The sequence below is a fragment of the Alosa pseudoharengus genome, unplaced genomic scaffold (assembly GCF_046254945.1).
Source record: "Alosa pseudoharengus isolate Yale_2024_CS ecotype anadromous, Long Island Sound unplaced genomic scaffold, YU_APseudo_1.1 YU_APseudo_1.1_scf_6, whole genome shotgun sequence".
NCBI lineage: Eukaryota > Metazoa > Chordata > Actinopteri > Clupeiformes > Clupeidae > Alosa > Alosa pseudoharengus.
Window position 1 is genome coordinate 36,524,938 of NW_027468848.1, and position 18,923 is coordinate 36,543,860.

An 18,923-nucleotide genomic window follows, 5' to 3' on the forward strand; every position below is an offset into this window, starting at 1 on the left:
TTTAGTAACCATGAGACCGTTTCACGTGGATATACTATTGAATTTTGAGCTCTAGGTAACGTTGCTTCTAAGTGTTATCGTTAGCCTTAAACTGCCGACAGATTCAAGATGTAAACTTCTTGTATCACAGTAGAATACTCTGTTAGCCGGTCAGGCTGTCTTCCTAACCAAACTAGGCTATAGTTTATGTTTTTTTTGTGCAACCCACGTACCGCCGTCATGCTATCCGGCAAAAGATTCTTTGGACGCCGCCATTGGCCGAATACCGGGACCATTGACTTACATTGAACACATGTAAACAAAACGTCAATTATGTGCTCAAACTAACGCCGCTGACTTATGACAAAAAACCATTCCACTTTGATACGAAACTACATTTTTGTACATTTATCCAGCAAAAATTACAGAATTTGGATTAAGTAATGTGGAGAAATATCGATATTAAGAAAATTGCCGCTGCGTGACGCCGAGTTAATGGCATTTCCCCTTGTCCATGAGTCACGTATAACAGGTCATGTCGGTGGCCGTTATCCCTCACATGTCAGAGTAATGACATTCAAAAACGTACCTTTATATTACATTACAATTCATAAAGGAACGAAATGTCAAAAGAATTAAGCAATATGTTTGCTGGATGACACGAATATTAGTAAGGAAAAACAAGATTTTTACCGTAATGTCCAGTGAAATTACATATGTTGTGGCGCTATTGCGCGGCACGGCCAGCAGATGACATCATTGCACTATAGCAACCAGGAACCAACAATAAACCTAGACACTCGAGATTTTAGGGCCGTTGTCAGCCACAACGCACCATCTGAAAATCTGAATTGTGAAGAAGACCTACTCCATAGTCACATGTGCCTGTTCATTCATTCCATGTCAATAGAACAAACCAAATTAGAATAGGCTAGTAATGCAATAGCCTACTACATACAATACATATGTATGCATGGATATACTGTATGTGTGTGTGTATGTATGTATATATATATATGTATATATAACACGCACACACACACACACATATATATATATATATATATATATATATATATATATATATATATATATATATATATATATATACACATATAGAGAGAGAGAGAGAGAGAGAGAGAAATACAGAACAGGTTGTCGGTCTGAACTGAAGTTAGTGCTGCATGTAAACACACACTTGTCACGCTACATTTATATGTGTATGTATGTAATGTGTGTGTGTGTGTGCATATATATATATATATATATATATATATATATATATATATATATATATATATATATACACACACACACACACATACAATTTAGGGGTGTCACGATTCTCCAAATCCTCGATTCGATGTAATTTTCTATTTTAAAGTCACGATTCGATTCGATTTTCGATCTTTTTTTTTTATATAACTATTAATGCATTCCTTATATGTTATTTACTCTTTTTGGCCTTTTCCTTTTCTGTTCCGGGGGGCTTTTATTTTGAAACCGCGTTTTATTTTGAAACCGTTCCAACCGCGAGGTTGTAATGTAAACAGAACTAACATTAGGCTAAAACAGAGACGTGAACATAGTGAAATGAAACAACACAGAATTATAATTTGATTGTTTCAGCACACTCCAAAGAGACCCAAGGTTAGTGTTCATGGAATATGTACTTATCAATGTGCATTTTAAGCCTTAAAGTAACTTTGGACTGTAACTAGATCACCTTTTAAGTTGCTAAGTTGAGTAGGCTAAGTTAGTTTTAATTGACGTGAATGAATGAATACTTCCACACCGGTGATTTCAAAGTAGCAAGAGGGGCTTTGATTTCGGTAGATTGATGTGTAGGCTATATTTTAACTGGCTGCAGCCTAAAATTAGAGGAGTGTGACTGCAGTTCAGCACGTGCGTGTGTGTTTGTGCATCTTGGCATCATAGACAGTAAAAGGCATACATGCTGGACGTGACATTGGGGGTGTGGCTGCATCGTCGATTCTACTTTTAAATTCGAAGTTCGAGATTGAGATGTAATTTCGAAATCGTGACACCCTTATATACCATGTAACCTACTACAGTGAATTTGTTTCATTAATGGAGATTACATGTTATACCCTACTGCTACACATAGCCTATGTCTTATGCAGCAGCTGTGTGATATTTTGCAAGATGGACATAGGAAATACTTTATAAGTGTCTTACCCAGTGTCAACTCCAGCCAGGTCTAAGCTTACACTGGCATCTTCTGTCTCTCCAGCGGGTTCATTGCTGTGTATGTAATAATAAAACATTAGTTATTGCACAACTGAATAAATCAACTCTTTGTGACAGACCTAGGTTAAACATGACATTAGGAGACGTGTGAAACAATTTTCACTAACTGACCTCTCTCCCTCTAATTCGCATTGGTCTTTTATGAATCGTTTTTGTCCAAGCGAACAGGACACTTCCTGGCAGGAGGCACGTTTTTCCAGCCTCATCATGGTGCACAAAACACTGCTCAGTGAAATGTTTGGCACAAACGTTTGTGTTGGACGTAACGTTAATCTCAAGCGGCAACATTCTAATTTGAACAATGAAGCCTACCCGGAAATGCGAAAAATTGCAATACATCGAAAATCCGCTAGGGGCAGGTCCCAAAAGGGAGCAAATGTCCATAGACCCCCATGTTAAAATGTCCGTTTTCACAGCATAAATTCATGCTTTTACAGGTTGGTCCCATGGACTTTTATTGTATTTGTTGGTAGTTCCCGAGTGCCTGACAACTGTGAGGGGGGTGAATTTTTTTCTAACTCGTTAGTTTAGATCGCATTTAGATATTAAATGTATGAATAATTAAGGGCGTGGTCAACTTGATTGACGGCTGGTGTCGAGGCAGCAGACGACGTCACTAGCTGAGTGGAGGAAACTCCGAAATTATGTCTTGGCTGTGATCCTACACACCACATCCTTTCTGAAAATGTTTATTCAAATATCAGACATAAAATGGGTTGCTATTAACTGAAGCCTACTAACCGACACTTTAAGAAGACTTCGCTCCAGTTTTTCAGGTAAGTGACATTCCACTACTATTTCACGTAGATGTTAGCATTATAGCATCCATGTTAGTGGGCAGCTATAGGCTACGTTAGCGTCAAATCATTTCAAATAAGTTTATGTCGAAAATGATGACCGAATGGCTGAAGCACACACATAAATTTAGTTAACTTGAATAAAGTTAACGTTAGTGAAAACCGATTGTGCTCCCGTTGTGAGTTAGCTTAACGTTTGCCATACTAGCCAGGTGTTTGAGTCAGACAGCTGTAACGTTAAGCACGTTAACGTTAGTTCACAAACATACTGGGGTAACAAAGCATGTGTTCTCGTCAAAAAACCTTTTGTAAATACTCTCTGTGTGAATGATTAGTCCGTTGTCAATTTATATAGTCTTTGGGTTGTCACATTTTAAATAGAAAAGCGTTCGTTCACATGATAACTTCAGCCGAAGCATTAGCTAGTGGAGGTAAAATTGTGAACCACTGACTATACGTTGAACATGGAGCTGATAACGAGCGATAACGTTAGCTAGTCACCATAACTGTTAGTTATAACTGACGTCTGAAACTCTTATTGATGCCGTTTATTTGTTAAACACAAATTTGAAACAACACTTCTTGTCTATGCAAAGTTTCCCTGTAGGCGATCCAGACAAGCTGGGTGCTGGAGAGGGCTCTGGACTCCTAACTTCACTTCTCGTCTGTGCTGTCGACTCAGAAGCATCACTTCAGTACTGATTCCGTGGTACTTTGACATTTTCCATACATTTAAATGGAGCAACCTACTGGATTCAATAGGCCTAGCTGTCTATTCCAGACATGGTTAGCATACTGAACAAACATGAATGCATTTCAGACATTTAGAGTGGCCTTTTATTGTGAGCAGTCTGGGGCACATATCTGTGCAATAATTATCATGACCTCTTTTGATAAGTCACACATGGAAAGTAGCCTTTAAATCAGCAGGGTTTTGTTAGATACAGATTGGATAATTAAAGAATATGGCATCAGTGACTGGCTATTGTTTGACTGGACCTTGGCCTAACTGTTAATAACTACCTCAATGGGGTATAGATATGAGCTTACACTGTTCCACTGAAAACATTAAAATACAAGAAATGGTTGTTCTACAGAACTTTGAATACACCAAATTTGGTTTTGCTTATTGCCTGCATAAACAGGACATGTGCAAATAGTTGAATACGCCTGTCCTGTCCCCATTCAGCTAAGTGTTCTGTGAGTTTGTTCATTATACATACTGGGAGTATTTTTTTAGCTTCATTTGTGAGCACTTGTTCATAGTTTGCAGTAAGTTCAAGGATGTGACATATACCAATATTTCTGTTTTCAGATCTGGAACATTTTGAAATCCTACCAGATGGGGCACAAGTCATTGAGCAGTGGCAACTTCTGACTTCAAAGACTTTGTTCACCAGCAGACCCCTTGATTACCTTTATTTACAGCATTTGCATCTGTCAGTCTTTAAAGTGATCTAATATGTATTGACTATGTACTAGCTTAGTACATATTAGTTTTTGTTATTTTAGTTTCACAAATTCAGTGGTTACCTGTAATGCTCAAGATATACAAGTAAAAAAATCACCTTTACTTCTGCATCTGGGTCTTCAATTCAACCTACTGACTGAAGCTGACAGATTTGTATAAATGTTTTTGAGAGCACAGGCAAATTGGTTTGATAGATACTTTATTGATCTCCAAGGGGAAATTCAAGGTCTCAGTAGCATACAGACATCACACACAACATGCACTTACAGCAGAAATGGTAAATATAAGTATAAACATATAACAAACCTCCACTGTACAATAGACAGTTGAAGATAAGAAAAACTAACAAAACTAAATACTGGCATGAGTTTTAATGTAATTCACAGTTCAGAAAAGTTCCATAAACATTTCCAAGTTCAGTGCCATCAACAGTAAGTTTGCTTTCTGATATTTAAAGAACAGAAATGGGTTTGGCATAAGTAAAGGGTAGGTGTAACATTCATCAATAGACATAAAGTGAAATGTACTGTATAGTCTCAATGGGTTCAATATCACCACACCCCAGCCAAACCACTTCACCTGGACCTCTAGTCCCAGGTTAAGAGCCCATGGACCTCCTTGCCGCCATCTCCCCATGGTGAACTGCCAAAACAGAAAGGTAAACATTTTATTAGTCATACCTACTTATAAGATAATACAATAATGCAAACCAACACCACTTGTTGTAATCAACAAAAGTACAGTTGTTGTACAATGCTGTAGTACTACCGGTATTGTGCGATTTGAAATGGGTCTTCAGTGACAAAGTACACTAATATTGGCATTGTTATGCCAAACACCGGACACTAACTGGATTTAACGTTTTGATAATAGCCTGACAAGGGGAAATAAGGCAAGCTAACCGAACATGAACGCTGGATAAATGGCCACCGATGAGACATTTCAATGTCATCTTAGACCAAACTACCACTGACAACTTTAGAGCAATATAGCGATTTCAAAACGTGATATTAAGAGTTAATCAAAAATAATTAATGATGTACAAGTTAACTAATACCCTACGATTTTGTTATCAATTCACACTATACGTTGACAGAATACAGCGAGCTGGCTGATGTTATCGTAAATTAATTAACGTTACAATGATGGCTGCCACTGAGGATATGAGATGGATAACGTTAATTACAAAACAATAAAGGCAAAGATACATTTTTGTCAGTATGAGTTGCTGAACCTGTAAACTGCTAAGTTACTCTACGTGAGTTGGTGAACCTGTAACGCTAAATTACTCTACGTTATTTGACCGTAACTTCAGCAAGGGAGGGATAGCTAACGTTAGTTTATTTTACCTAGAAGCTAGAATCTGCAAACTCAACTCTTCATTCTCAACTTTTCAAACGTTCACCCGAATATAACCTTTCAGCATACAACATTAAAAAGTCTGAACATGGCATTAAGAAATATGATAAGATACATGAACTTCACGTTAGCAGATCAAACTTACCAGCAATGTTACAGCAACGTCTGTGCCAGTCCATCTTGTAGGCCTAACGTTAGCTGAGGCTGCTCGGCTGACGACGAGGCGGGTTCACCGGCTTGCTCAGTCTCATACAAAGCCCCGCCCCTTTACCCATATATGGATTGGCCAGAGTGTGGGCGGGGTTAGGATTTCCCAAGATTTCCCAAGATGGCGCCGCCCATACCCCCCATAAACGGCTTCATAACCGTTCTTCAGAAATCTATGGGTGACGTCACAGACGCTTTGTCCATATTTTTTACAGTCTATGGTTAATCTCCACGAACAACAAACAGCCTGCCCGTTAGCTGCAGTTAGCCTACATACAGTGACCAGGGCTTTCCCCGAAGTCAGCAAAAGACAAGCTTACTGCTTGAGACGTGGCATTTCTATCAAGGCATCATCGTAACGTTACCATACATAAATAAAACGACATCATGTTTGCGTTTGATCTAACAAGTAGCATGATAACGTTACACAGTGTCCATCTTTATAACTAACATTAGCCTGGGGTTAAGCTAACCGGTTGGCTAGCTAGATAATTATGCACTTACCTGGAAAAATGTACCGATGTCTCTTCTAATTTTTGGAATCCACTCTCTCTTCAATCTGGTGTCTGTCAGGAACCGGTGGAACGAACGTGTTTTGTCTTTTTCCCGTCTTTTGTAGTAGGAATTACACCCAGGCACACAGCAGACATGTTCGTAACTGATACAATCCACAACACACAACCGTACAGAACTCGAACTTCCCACCCTGAGCATGACGTCAAAACAAGATGGCCGCCGTGTGAATATGGTGAATTGATTCTGATGATACAAACCATCTTGAATGCTTTTTCTCAGAATTTCACTGTCTAGAAATGACATACGTGCTATTTGGGTGGACACAATCACCATTTCAACTATAGGGCCACGCACCCGTCATAGGGTGTTAGCGGGTATACCAGAGAGCTGACACAGCTGACTTTGTAAAAAAAAATATATTTTATTGAATTCTACTCAAGCATGTAACAATGTGCCTATTTGATAACAACAAAAATTGGTTCATTGCATCAAAACTCAAACACACAAGCCCAATATATGAGATATATGAGATAAAGACACATCTATGTTGAAGGTATGAAAACCTAACCATTATGGATTCCACCTTCTACTGGAATCTGAACACATAACTTCATCTACATTGCGAACAATATCCTTTCAGGCTAGACTAGGGGAAATATCAGCTTGTGTGCTGTATCCACCCTTGAACTGACCCCACCTCAGTGTCTTCCTATGTCTCTTCCAGTGATTGCAGAAGACTCATGAGAGCAAGCGGTTGAGACTGTCATGCAGAAACAAATTCTTCGATTTCTTCGGTTTTAGAAATGGGGAGTGAAGGGCTATGTACAAAGCTGAAATTGTACAGGTAAACACTTGAACAGTACACAATGGCTTACCTGACATCTATTTGTAGCGCAACTCAGGCTCACACTGATGGGTGTTCAGTTTTCTGTGTCAGTGTTTTCAGGTATGTCAGTGGATACATCAGATAGCCTATGTTTTGCATTTGAGTAAAAGTGTTTCCCAATGATTTCATTGATGTGTCTAATGAAAGTAACAGAAACAGTGTGGTGTGTTTTTAAAAAAAAAAACATAACCATTTGCAATAAGTGTTTTGCAGAACTGCAAACAAAATGCAAAGCTAAAAATGTGTTTAAGGGTTATGGGTACAATGTGTTTAAGGTATGGTTATAAGAACTTAAGGTTTTGAAGCTTTGGCCTAAGCATTTGTTTTTAGTGTGAAATCAATCGAAAACATCAACATTCATGACCCAGATCTGACTCATCAGATCAGTTTTTCTTTTGTACTACCTTACCACTGGTAACCATATCTTTTGGTAAGATTAACCTTTGACTTCAGCAATATCACCAGATCTTTGGCATTCATGCGAGATTTTGGCTTGTATTTCACCAGTGGTTTCACAATGTTATTAAGGGCAGGCTGTAGTTTAGCCAGAGCATGTGGTGTCTTCTGTTTGTGAAGAAGCTTACGTAGCTCTTGCACATTACTGACTGACCAAGGCTCAGAGTTTGTGAACATCTCAAGAAGAGTGATCCCAATAGACCACATGGCTGACATGGGGCTGAAGCTGGCACACTGTACCAGGCACTCTGGGGCCATGTAGGATGGTTTTCCTCTGAATGGATCATAGTGAGCCCCAGGTTCACTGGTTCCTTTTGTCAGCACATTTTCCTTCAGGATCGCCATACCCCAGTCAGTAAGGTAGGCCTTTTTGTTATTGCCGGCAATCTTAGAAAAACAATAAACAATCATTAGATTCAAGTAGACTCAAAATTAAAGCATATTATTTCTCTCTTTAGCCATCCTGTGAATAACAGCTTATTATGACCACCATTAAAAGAAAACACACGTGGTAAAATGCAACCACTGATCTACTTATGTGTAAAAGTCGTAATGGTATAGATTTTTTTCAGTTGTTTTTATCTCCCATGGTCTCTCAATTTCAGTCCTGTTCCCATTCGACCACGAAACACCTTATATGAAGCAGTCTATTCCTCTTGTGTTAATATACCATTATATTCGCTGGTTTCAGATCTTGGTGGATGATCTCTTTTCCATGTATGTACTCCACAGCCATGGCGATATCTAAAGCCACAAACAGCTTGTCTTCGTACTGTAACTGAAAGTATTACAATTGTTTGTAACAATTTATTATGTTGCCATATGAGATTAACTGAATCTTTGATTATGATATGCAGAGAAGATATGTTCAGATGTACCACCTTAATGGGAGTGTCTTTGTAAAGAACCTGCTGTAGGGTGGCCCCATGGATGTACTCATTAGCAATGAGGATCTGTGTCTCACTTTTAGCTACAGCCATCATCCGCACAATGTTGGGGTGAGATAAATGCCTAGATAGAGAATTGATGTCAGATAAGTGGTAGCATTAATTTTCTTACAACTTTAAACATAAAAACAAGACTATTTCATATGTGCTCATTAACTTTATGCATACAGTGCTCATTAACTTTATGCATAAGACTTTATGCACCTGCTAACATAGGCCATTTCCATGCCTATATGTTAGCAGGTGAGCACACACACTGCCTGCTAGGGGGTGTAACGGTACACAAAAATCACGGTTCGGTGAGTACCTTGGTTTTGAAGTCACAAAAATAATTTGGGGTACGGTAAGTCTGTAGGTACTGCTAGCCAAAAATTCACTGACAATATTGCTGATGCACAATAGGAATAGTATTTTGAAAAGGGGTCAAATGTTTTTATGGTTTTTTTTGACGTTAATTGACTAAACTGACATATTGTTAAAACTGACATAATGTTAAAACATGGCCTGCAGCAGGGTTGTAGTGGCAAAATAAAAGGTGGGTAAACTATAAATTCTGTGATCACGGTAAGGTGGACTGCGCCATGCAGTATCGGATTTTTTAAAAAGCCATTCAGAACATGTTTGATGATGGTGGAGGTTATTGTCCAATGTTTATAACAATACCAGTGGTATTAAATGGTTCCTAGAGTGTTGATGAGTGTACATAGTGTGAATGTGGATAATACAGTGTGATTTTTGAATGTTAAAAGTTGCAATTGGTGAATAAATTCTTTTGAGAGGTGGATAAACTCTAAAAAGAGGTGGATAAACTCTATATCTGAAATTGGGATCTGGATAAACCATGTTTACTTGCGTTTAGCTCCACTACATCTCTGGTACGCACGTAAAAAAAGCCTACTGTTGATTTAAAAACATTTGGTACAGTTCCTATGAGGTTCTCAGTAAAAATAGACAATGACATCTTTTAACAGTAATATTCATATTGATGACATATTATATTCAGTCATATCGACAACATTGTGTTGTGTATTTCTGGCCATTCCTAAAGGCAAACTGAATGTTAAGATAAGTAGCAGCGATGCAGCAGTAATGCTGATTAAGTGAACATACAAATGAGCTACAGAAGTTCAACGCCTTTTAGGAATGCCTTCACATTTTTTTGATATAGAGCAAAATTTCAACCTCAATCTATCCCCATCCACACACACACACAAACATACACAGACACTTACAGAGGTATAAGAATTTCATCTGCAGTCACTATACCATCCTGAAGTGGAATTATCTTCACAGCAGCAGGGGTTCACTGATACGATCCCCTGTAAACCTTTCCGTAGGAGCCTTGTCCAATGCTTTCAGGATTCACAGTAATAGTATTTCCATCCACAAAAGGAGATTTTATTTCTAAGCCTAAACAAAGTGATTGAAATCAAACTTAGATTATCCCAATTGCATGCCAATATATATATATATATATACATTTTGTCATTACATGTTTTGTTTTTAGCTTTGATTCTGCATGTTTTAAGTTTTCCAAAACAATAATAGCAGTACTATCTGGAAGCACTGTACAACTTCATACTTACAATCTTTGTTGGTGGCAGGTGTTTCCTTGTGTTTTGGTTTGTGTAGGTCTTGTGGTGCAGCCTGGCCACCTCCATTGGGTCTGGCCTGCGGGATCTTTTTGACCACCTCGCTGGACTCAGTTCTCTCCCTGGACTCATCTGTTCCATAGCCAGAGTTCTGAGTAGAGGCAGCTGTAGTTACTGACTGAGAGGGCTTTCTGAGTTTAGACAGCTGAGGCTTGGTTTCAGCAGAGTGGTATCCTGAACTTCCCACAGAGCCATCAGCAGGTTTATTTTCTTTCACTGTACATACACATTTATTGATTAAGTAGATGTCTTTATCCATAAGCCATTTACCTATAGCTAGACATACCGGTAGTAGTAATATACGTTTCCTTGGAACAGAAATAACTAAAAGCTCATCTTTCATTTGTTAAATACATAATACATACAATGTTAAATACATTATATTCTATTATATGCATTTACAAGTCAAAAAGTTGTATACTAACAATTAGGAGGAAAAGGCATACTACGCTGGAAATGGAAACCCCTGTTTCCTGCCACCATCTCTCGTTTATCACGTTCAGGAGTTTGCTCTACAGTGCTGTTCTTCCACCATCCTGGTGCCTCCACTACAGTGATGTGTCTCCCTGCTGTTTGTCCTTCTCTCTTCACACACTCAGCTGTTCTTCCTGAGGTGCTGAACTCCTCTCTGCCCAGGATGGTGTTTCCTGATGAACTCCTCCCAGCTACTCTGTTACCCAGCAGCACAATACCCATGTCTGAGATGTGTGGAACTCCACCTGCAAATAGAAGGATTGTAATTCTGTGAAGCCCACTGCAAATCCTTTTACTATTATAGAATCATCATATGTTTTGGTTGTGCATTTGTGTGTCTCTAAGATGTGATGGCTGTGTTTGTGTGTTACAGGTGTGTGTGTGTGTGTGTGTGTGTGTGTGTGTGTGTGTGAGAAAGTGTGTCTGTGTGTCTCTGTGTGTGTGTGTGTGTGTGTCCGTGTGTGTGTGTGTGTTTGCTTTTGAATGTGTAAGTGATGCTCTTTGTGTTTTTGTGCCAATCATGAAGATCCCTTAGCGCCTTCTTTATGAGTAGAACAGAATATTGGTGTGTGTGTGTGTGTGAGAGAGAGAGAGAAAGTGTGTCTGTGTGTGTGTGTGAGTGAGAGAGAGAGTGTGTGTGTGTGCGTGTGACTGTGTGTTTTTGTGTGTGTCTGTGTGTGTGTATGTGTGTGTGCGTGAGAGTATGCGTGTGAGAGTGTGTGTGTGAGTGAGAGAGAGTGTGTGTGTGTGTGTGTGTGTGTGTGTGTGTGTGCGCGTGTGTATGAGTGTGTTTGTGTGTGTATGTGTGTCTGTGTGTGTGCGTGAGAGTATGTGTGTGAGAATGTGTGTGAGTGTGTGTGTATGTGAGTGTGTGTGTGTGTGTGTGTGTGTGTGTGTGTGTGTCTGTGTGTGAGTGAGAGAGTGTGTCTGTGTCTCTGTATGTGTGTGTCTGTGTGTGTGTGTCTGTGTGTGTGTCTCTGCGTGCTGGGTACTGGGTGTGTGTGTGTGTGTGTGTGTGTGTGAGTGTGTGTGTGTGTGTGTGTGTGTGTGAGAGTGTGTGAGTGTGTGTGTGTGCTATTGAATGTGTAAGTGATGTAAGTGATGTGTTTTTGTGCCAATCACAGAGATCCGGTAGCGCCTTCTTTATGAGTAGAACAGAATATTGTGTGTGTGTGTGTGTGTGTGTGTGTGTGTGTTTCATGTGTAGGCTTGACGGCTGAAAGTTTCTCTCACCTGCTGCTGATCTGAGAAACTCTCTCTGCTTCTTCACCTTCATCTTCCTCTCCTCTGCCCTCCCCTCTTCTTTCCACTTCTCCATCTTCAATACAGTCAAAACCTGATACCTGAACAAACATGCAGACATTTCTGAATCACAATAAGTCTCTACTAGAGAATTCATTTCATCAAAACACTGATAAACAACTTTTGTTTTGTGGACAGAATGTTTTCTTCATCTTGGTAAATCATTTTGTACACAAAGTGGACCGACCTTTCTTCTATTTTAGTGCTTATCATCACATTTGTTTTCTCTAACCCAAAAGAATATGGGGCCCTATCATGACATTCTAAAGTGCATCGTCACTCGTCAAAAGTCTATTCAAATTTAGTAGGATGTCCAGTTCACATTGGGAGGGGTTTCGTTCTCAAAAGTGGAGCGCATGGCGTAACAAGGTGTTCTTAGGTCTTTTAATCAGTCATATGGGTGTGTTTGGGGCGTAACATCATTTTAAACCAATGAGAATGACATCTGTCATTCCCTTTAACGGCGCAACGCGCGATATGTCAAATAAATGCATCGGTATTTTGGCATTCAACGGCGCATTTGAAGGAGGCTGCTTGCGAGACCGTATGGAATAGTCATTCTTAAACCATGCTTTACTAAAACCTAGCATAGCCTTCACGCATTTGCACTCGTGTATTATTTGAACTCATTGGCAAAGTGAAACTAACTTCACCAAGGAGTCAGTCTACGACAAGACAGTTATATGCAGTTACTTTCACTATTGACTGACAATGGGTTACCATCGAAAACATAGGCTGGAAAAAGCAACACTTACCCTAATGTTGCTCAAATGACTGAATAAAACAACATTTATCCTGCAGAGGAGTTGCTTATATCTCGTGACAGTGCGTCTTCAGCTGTGCTCCATACGTGTCTCTCGCCTCTCCCCTAATCACTTTTAACCGTCATTACCAATTTGCAAATGATGGTGAATAACTACTCATCATGAGATGTACAGTATTTCGTAATATCTTTATTCTAATTATGTTTCCCATTGTAATCGTGCAATTTAATGCTTTGCATGGACATGCGCTGGTGTGCGTTCATGAATGATAGAAGGATGGTGCGTGCACCTGCCAATATGACTGTTGACATGCGATCTTAAAATAGCATATGAACAACTCGCCATTGACTTCTGACCAGGTTTAGGTGGTGTATGATAGCGATTTTTAGACAATGCGCGAGTCCCCTCCCTAGGTTGTTAATTGCCACACCCCTGGGCGCAATGCTTAAAAAATAAACGTGCAAAATACCGAATTCAACTTTCCGCGGGTGAATAACGAGTATTACGCCATGCGCTGGTGACCCAAAATACAGCCCATGGTCTCTTAAACATGTTCTGTGTTAACCTGTTTATGTATTTGAGGACAAATTGTATTACAGTGTTTTATGATTTAGCCATGAAAGAATCCATCATAGTACATATAGTCAACAATTCAGCATCCCAACTTTTATTTTATTGCATCATACTTGCTCCATCATGAACTCTACTTTCTCTTAACCCACTCCAACCCGCATTGATCAAACCATCTCTGTTCCTCAAAACTACAAAAACAACTTTCATTTTATGAAAAAAATCTCTAAGCCTAAGATCTCTTCATGGGCAATAAACAGGTTTGGATTTACATTTGCACACCTCATTACTATAGTGTTATGTTCCTGGGTGTTTTGCACGTTGTTTTGGTTTGTTCAGAGCCCATATTCACAAAGCATTTATCTTAACGCTAAGACTAGAGTACTCCTAAATCACACATTCTAAACTAAGAGCTTGCTTGCAGTGACCATAGTGACGGGCTGATGAGTGACAGGTCTGTGATGGTGAGTAGGCAGTAGGGTTTGCCACTCTGCCATGATGCTACACCCTGCTGCACCACTCAGCACAAGCCCACGATCTGCAGCTCACGCCATCACTACCGCTCTCGCCTCTCTCAGAGGGAGAGTCGGATGCGAAGGCCTGCTGCTCAGAACCGGCCTTTATTTGTGGACTTTCTTTTCCCCTACTATTCTATTCCTGTATAGGCTATTAACTATTTTAATCTTACCCTATATGGTCTTTTTGTATTTTTTCCATATCAAACCTGTTGTGTACATTCCTGACCCCTTGACAGACACCTGACAACAGACAGAGCTTATTAGCCCCACCTCTCACAACACAGTCTCACTCCCAACTCATCACATTTGGACTCTTTGGGTATCCCACAAGTTAACAGGATTTGTTTGTGAAATAAAAAATCCAGGCTGTCAAATACCTTTCTGAAAGGTTATTGGATCCCTGCAGTTCCCAGGTGGAAATACTGCTGAAATTGCTCCTGATACGCTGTGTGTCATAGAAGATGCACCTCTTTTGATAGGCTAACTGGGAGGATACACTGGGTCTGCAACTGAAGCACTACATTTGTGTAGCGTGAACATTGTTTTAGAGGACTGGTCTAATTTTTTGTTACGTATGTGCCACTATCATGTCTGGTGTAGCCAGTTCCATTGATTGTAGTGGAGATGGAGAGTTTTGGGCCTTGATGTTTTCTTTGTTGCTTGGTGAAGGAATCTCTAACTCTGATAAAAAACTTTCTAAATCTCTGATCAAGCAGTATGGCCAGCCTGACTATCTCAGAGGCAGAGAGCAGAGTAGATGGACGAGTCCATGATATGGCCAGTTGACACAGCAGGACGTTTGAACTGAGTCAAGTTCCAAGTGGGGATGCTGGACCAGTAGGAGGATTAATGACTTACTCAGCTGCAGTGTGGATCTCATGTGGCAAGGCTGACTAGACAGCTGCTGATAAGTCCATGCCATAATCTTCAGTCACAGGAGGTCAGTTCTGTCATGGTGGTCTGCAGGAAGACCAATATTAACATCAGTCTGTGATCAGAAAACAGACCAAAGCCCCAACATGTCTGTGCTTCTGGCAGCCTCTGTCTGTGATTACTGTGTTCTGCATCTGCACCCCACATGAATCATTCAATATTAATATCAATATGCATATTCACAGATATGTTTCACCTTCATCTCCATATTCCACATTCACCAAATGCACCCATTTGTGTCTCTTACAAGTTGTAGACATTTTAATTAGCATAGTCCTGATGTATATAAAACAAAAAGGATGACACTCTCAATCAAAAATAATCTTTAGCTGTACTATGTAATGGATTCTATCAAGATTGGTGGAAACTGTAGCCAAGAGCAAAACAGAGCCAAGAGGAAAATAGGAAGAACTGAGAGATCATTGATTCAATTTCATTTCATCATAAAGAAACAAAAGGGCAATCAGACAGTGTACAAAGGCAACAGTTGATATATTTGACAAAGGCATTAGTTGATCCCTTTAAATCTTTGACTGCAACATGTATGTCTAGAGTCTGGACATACTTTCAATAGAATTATTAGAAAATATTTTGCTATCTGTATCAACCCTAAGTGTTGTTATGTGTGCACCCATATACTTCCAAACTGCAAACAATTCACAAATCTGACTAAATAACACGCTAGAATTTTTGAGTAGCCTAGCCTACTGACTGGCACATACAGTATTCTGCAGTGCTATTTATTAAAAGATGTCATTGTAGCATATTAAACCACGGTGTCCGAGTAGACTACTCCAAATGGACTACTTTCTGTAGAATGTCAGTGTATGAATGATGTGGAGTGATACGCTATTTCTAATAATGTCAATGTTTCATCATTATTGGATTTACTGTCATCTACAGTAACCTTTCGCTGAGGCCAAAAAAACGGTGGAAAGTGAAAGTTCATTTGTTGAGGCAGTCCTTCGTGCTAAACTATTGTATGGGTTCTTCCTTGGCCCATCCTACACCTCTCGATCAAATTTCAGGAAAATAGTATCAGCAGTGTGTAAACTTGCACACAGAGACAGACACACAGATAAACTGCACTGAAAAACAGACCCTGTTGACTTTATTTTTTTATGAGCAATCTTGAGCATCTAGCCTACCTCCTTTAAGGAGAGTGTGTAGGCCTAATTAATTGAACAGAATCGAGCACAAGCAACAAATGTGTTCTATTACCATGATGTATAGGCTAGGCCTATAATAAGAATTACCAGAAAATAAAACAATCGTTCAAGGCTATCTCTCAGAAAGTTTCAGAAAATTTTACTATAGGCTAGGCCTCTCGTAAGCTAAGAGGTAGGCATACGCTTTAAACGCAGTAAGAATTCCTATCTGGAAGAAAGCAGTGGCTAGCCTATAATCAACATAACCTGCGTTCCCGATAAAAAAAAAACATCACACGACTTAAATAGCCTACTTATATAGTAAACTTGTGAAAGTCAACGAAAAACAAGGTAATTCAACTACTTACGTACGATGGTTGGAGTAGGCTAACTCCTTCCGCAAAAGTAAGTGAAAGTAAAACTTAAAACTTATCCAGTGAATGACCTGTAGGTTTATGGCAAGACGTCGTAACGTAGCGTGTAAAGCGGGAGGCCGTTGTAACATAGGCCAACCTATAAAGTCAACATTATACAGTAGTTACATCCATAAATAATGGTAATATATTGAACTTCTCTGTTTCCCAAGACTGGAGACTGAAATACTGAGCTCACCCCCCCCAACACACACACACACACACACACACAAGCTTACCTGCTTCTGTCATTTCATAGACTCAAACGCTTCTCAGAGCTCTTTCAGCAATCAACAGCGCCCTCTGGTGGGCTTTTAGAGTCATCACTCTTCTTCATTTGGGCCTGGGAACACCGAATACAGCATCATCAGAACCACCACTGATCCATCCACATTACACACATGCACACAGAAATAAGAGGTGTGAATGGTCAGTCAACAAGTTATTAGAGAATATAATTGAACTGAACTGGGGAAACCAGTGAGGGGAGATGTACATTCAGTTGTCTGAATGGAGTTAATACATAAACGAATGCGTAGCCAGACGACAATAATGATTACATTCAGAAGTTGATATGAGTTGATCCATGAATAACTAGATGTACTGCATAGCGGTACAAAATATGACCACCGCTCAGTCCTGTACATCCGTTCGCGAAAATAAATCACACTAATCAATTTGTCTCCATCTTTTACTCCATCCCCCACTCTTGAAACTTGTGTATGCTTGTTTGGCATGCCTGTGTGTGTGTGTGTGTGTGTGTGCGGCTGCACAGAAAGTAGCCTACTGGCGCTGAAAAGGTGAATAGATTGTAGAATAGCCAAAAGAAGTTGTAGCATTGTTATAAAACCTTTAAAATCTCTAAACAATCACAAGTAGGGCAGTTCATCACAGTTCATCCATTGCAACTGGATTGATGAAAGGTCACTTACACCTGTAGCTACATTGTATTTGGGAAAAGCAAAAGATATCAGCATAATGTTATATTTTTATTTATTTATTTATTAATAAACAAAAACATCTCTGTCAGTTACATGCCGTTTTCAACAGCTATCAAAAACAAAGGTCATTTTTGGATGGATGGATTTTTTGTGAATGTTTCTTCTTCTACATAAGATTTTAGTCATCTTTAGTTCATGTGATACTTTATTGTCAATGCACAAATTAAGTAACAGTAGTCTGAAACGAAATGCTGTTTTACATCTAACCAGTGGTGTAAATAACTGACATGTCCAAATGGGCCTTGATGAAATGTGTTGCTAGACTGTTCATACACATTTTAACGGGCCAAAGTTAGCCACGCTCTGGCTATTCTAAATGCAAAAATGCATCAGGGAGTTATGACAAAACTGTAACTAACAAACTAGATCCTAATAGAAAGCTGAAGAATAGAAAATGCTTTTTGTAGCATGTGCAACAAATGACAGTCGAAAGATACAATTACAGTGCTGCTATCAATTTGCTTGGTATAACCGCATTTATAGTTTTCTACAAATGCAATCAAATTGGCCTCCATCACTCAACCAAAGCTAATGGTAACATTATTGTACCTAGGTCCTATTGATATTATAAGATTAACGTACCTGCAGTAAAAACCAAGCATGTCCGATAAACATTCTCAGATTTATTTCGGCTTCAAGAAGAAATGGGAATTACATTTCATGTGAACATCATCCGATCCTTATTAGACGTTCTCTGCGGTAAACTACAGTCCTTGTAGGAAGCGTCCATTGTTTTTCCAACCCACTTTTAACTAACTTCCAACAAAATTACGGCTCACAGCAATGATGCGCCATCTAGTGGACAAACGACTACTTATCGCCAATACTGGAAATGCAGCCATGATGATGATGATGATGATGAATATTTGGCTTTCTTTTAATCCTACTGAATTTGTAATTATGTATCGGCCGTTCTAATAGCGATAGTATGTGCGTGCCTGTGTGTGTGTGTGCATGTGTATATGTGTGCACCGCCATCTACAGGCCAATGAGTGTACAGTCACTAAATGTACACATAACCTAAATTCTACGAAACTTGGCATACCCCCAGAGAATGCCAGGTCAATCATACACATAAAATTAGGTGCAGTTCTGAACATCTTAACTGAAGATAGGGGCAATTAAAGCAGAATGATATTGCATTTTCATTTTTTACCCGGGGGGGGGGGGGGGGGGGGGGGGTGCAAATCACAAATGAGTGATTATGGGCCAGGTTGATGTGGGCCCTTGAGACCAACATACCATAAAAGATTCTTCAT

At 39.5% G+C, this 18,923-nt stretch overlaps 1 protein-coding gene and 2 long non-coding RNA genes across 5 annotated transcripts; 1 reads left to right on the forward strand and 2 right to left on the reverse strand.

Moving 5' to 3' along the window:
- The first annotated feature begins 2,821 nt into the window (after positions 1-2,821).
- Positions 2,822-4,620, forward strand: LOC143105770 (uncharacterized). Its single transcript, XR_012983535.1, has 3 exons — positions 2,822-3,026; positions 3,644-3,756; positions 4,363-4,620. It is a non-coding gene; the product is annotated as an uncharacterized LOC143105770 (long non-coding RNA).
- Positions 4,621-4,700: 80 nt separating this feature from the next.
- On the reverse strand, positions 4,701-6,288 carry LOC143105771 (uncharacterized). Its single transcript, XR_012983536.1, has 2 exons — positions 6,023-6,288; positions 4,701-5,160 (listed from the first exon to the last, which is right to left on the reverse strand). It is a non-coding gene; the product is annotated as an uncharacterized LOC143105771 (long non-coding RNA).
- Positions 6,289-7,001: 713 nt separating this feature from the next.
- Positions 7,002-16,871, reverse strand: LOC143106181 (uncharacterized). 3 transcript variants are annotated; one of them, XR_012983640.1, is made up of 9 exons: positions 16,619-16,871; positions 15,028-15,129; positions 12,249-12,358; positions 10,967-11,260; positions 10,476-10,632; positions 10,122-10,299; positions 8,824-8,953; positions 8,613-8,720; positions 7,002-8,329 (listed from the first exon to the last, which is right to left on the reverse strand). XR_012983640.1 is itself a non-coding variant. In XM_076270397.1 (9 exons), exons 3-6 carry the CDS (start codon positions 12,331-12,333, stop codon positions 10,193-10,195), a joined length of 768 nt encoding a protein of 255 aa, XP_076126512.1. In that variant the 5' UTR covers positions 12,334-12,358; positions 15,028-15,129; positions 16,623-16,871; the 3' UTR covers positions 7,002-8,329; positions 8,613-8,720; positions 8,824-8,953; positions 10,122-10,192. The 3 variants fall into 3 exon arrangements, 2 of the variants coding, with proteins under 2 accessions (XP_076126512.1, XP_076126511.1); XM_076270397.1 differs by having other exon boundaries at positions 10,476-10,757; positions 16,623-16,871; XM_076270396.1 differs by having other exon boundaries at positions 10,476-10,757.
- Between the last annotated feature and the right edge of the window lie 2,052 nt (positions 16,872-18,923).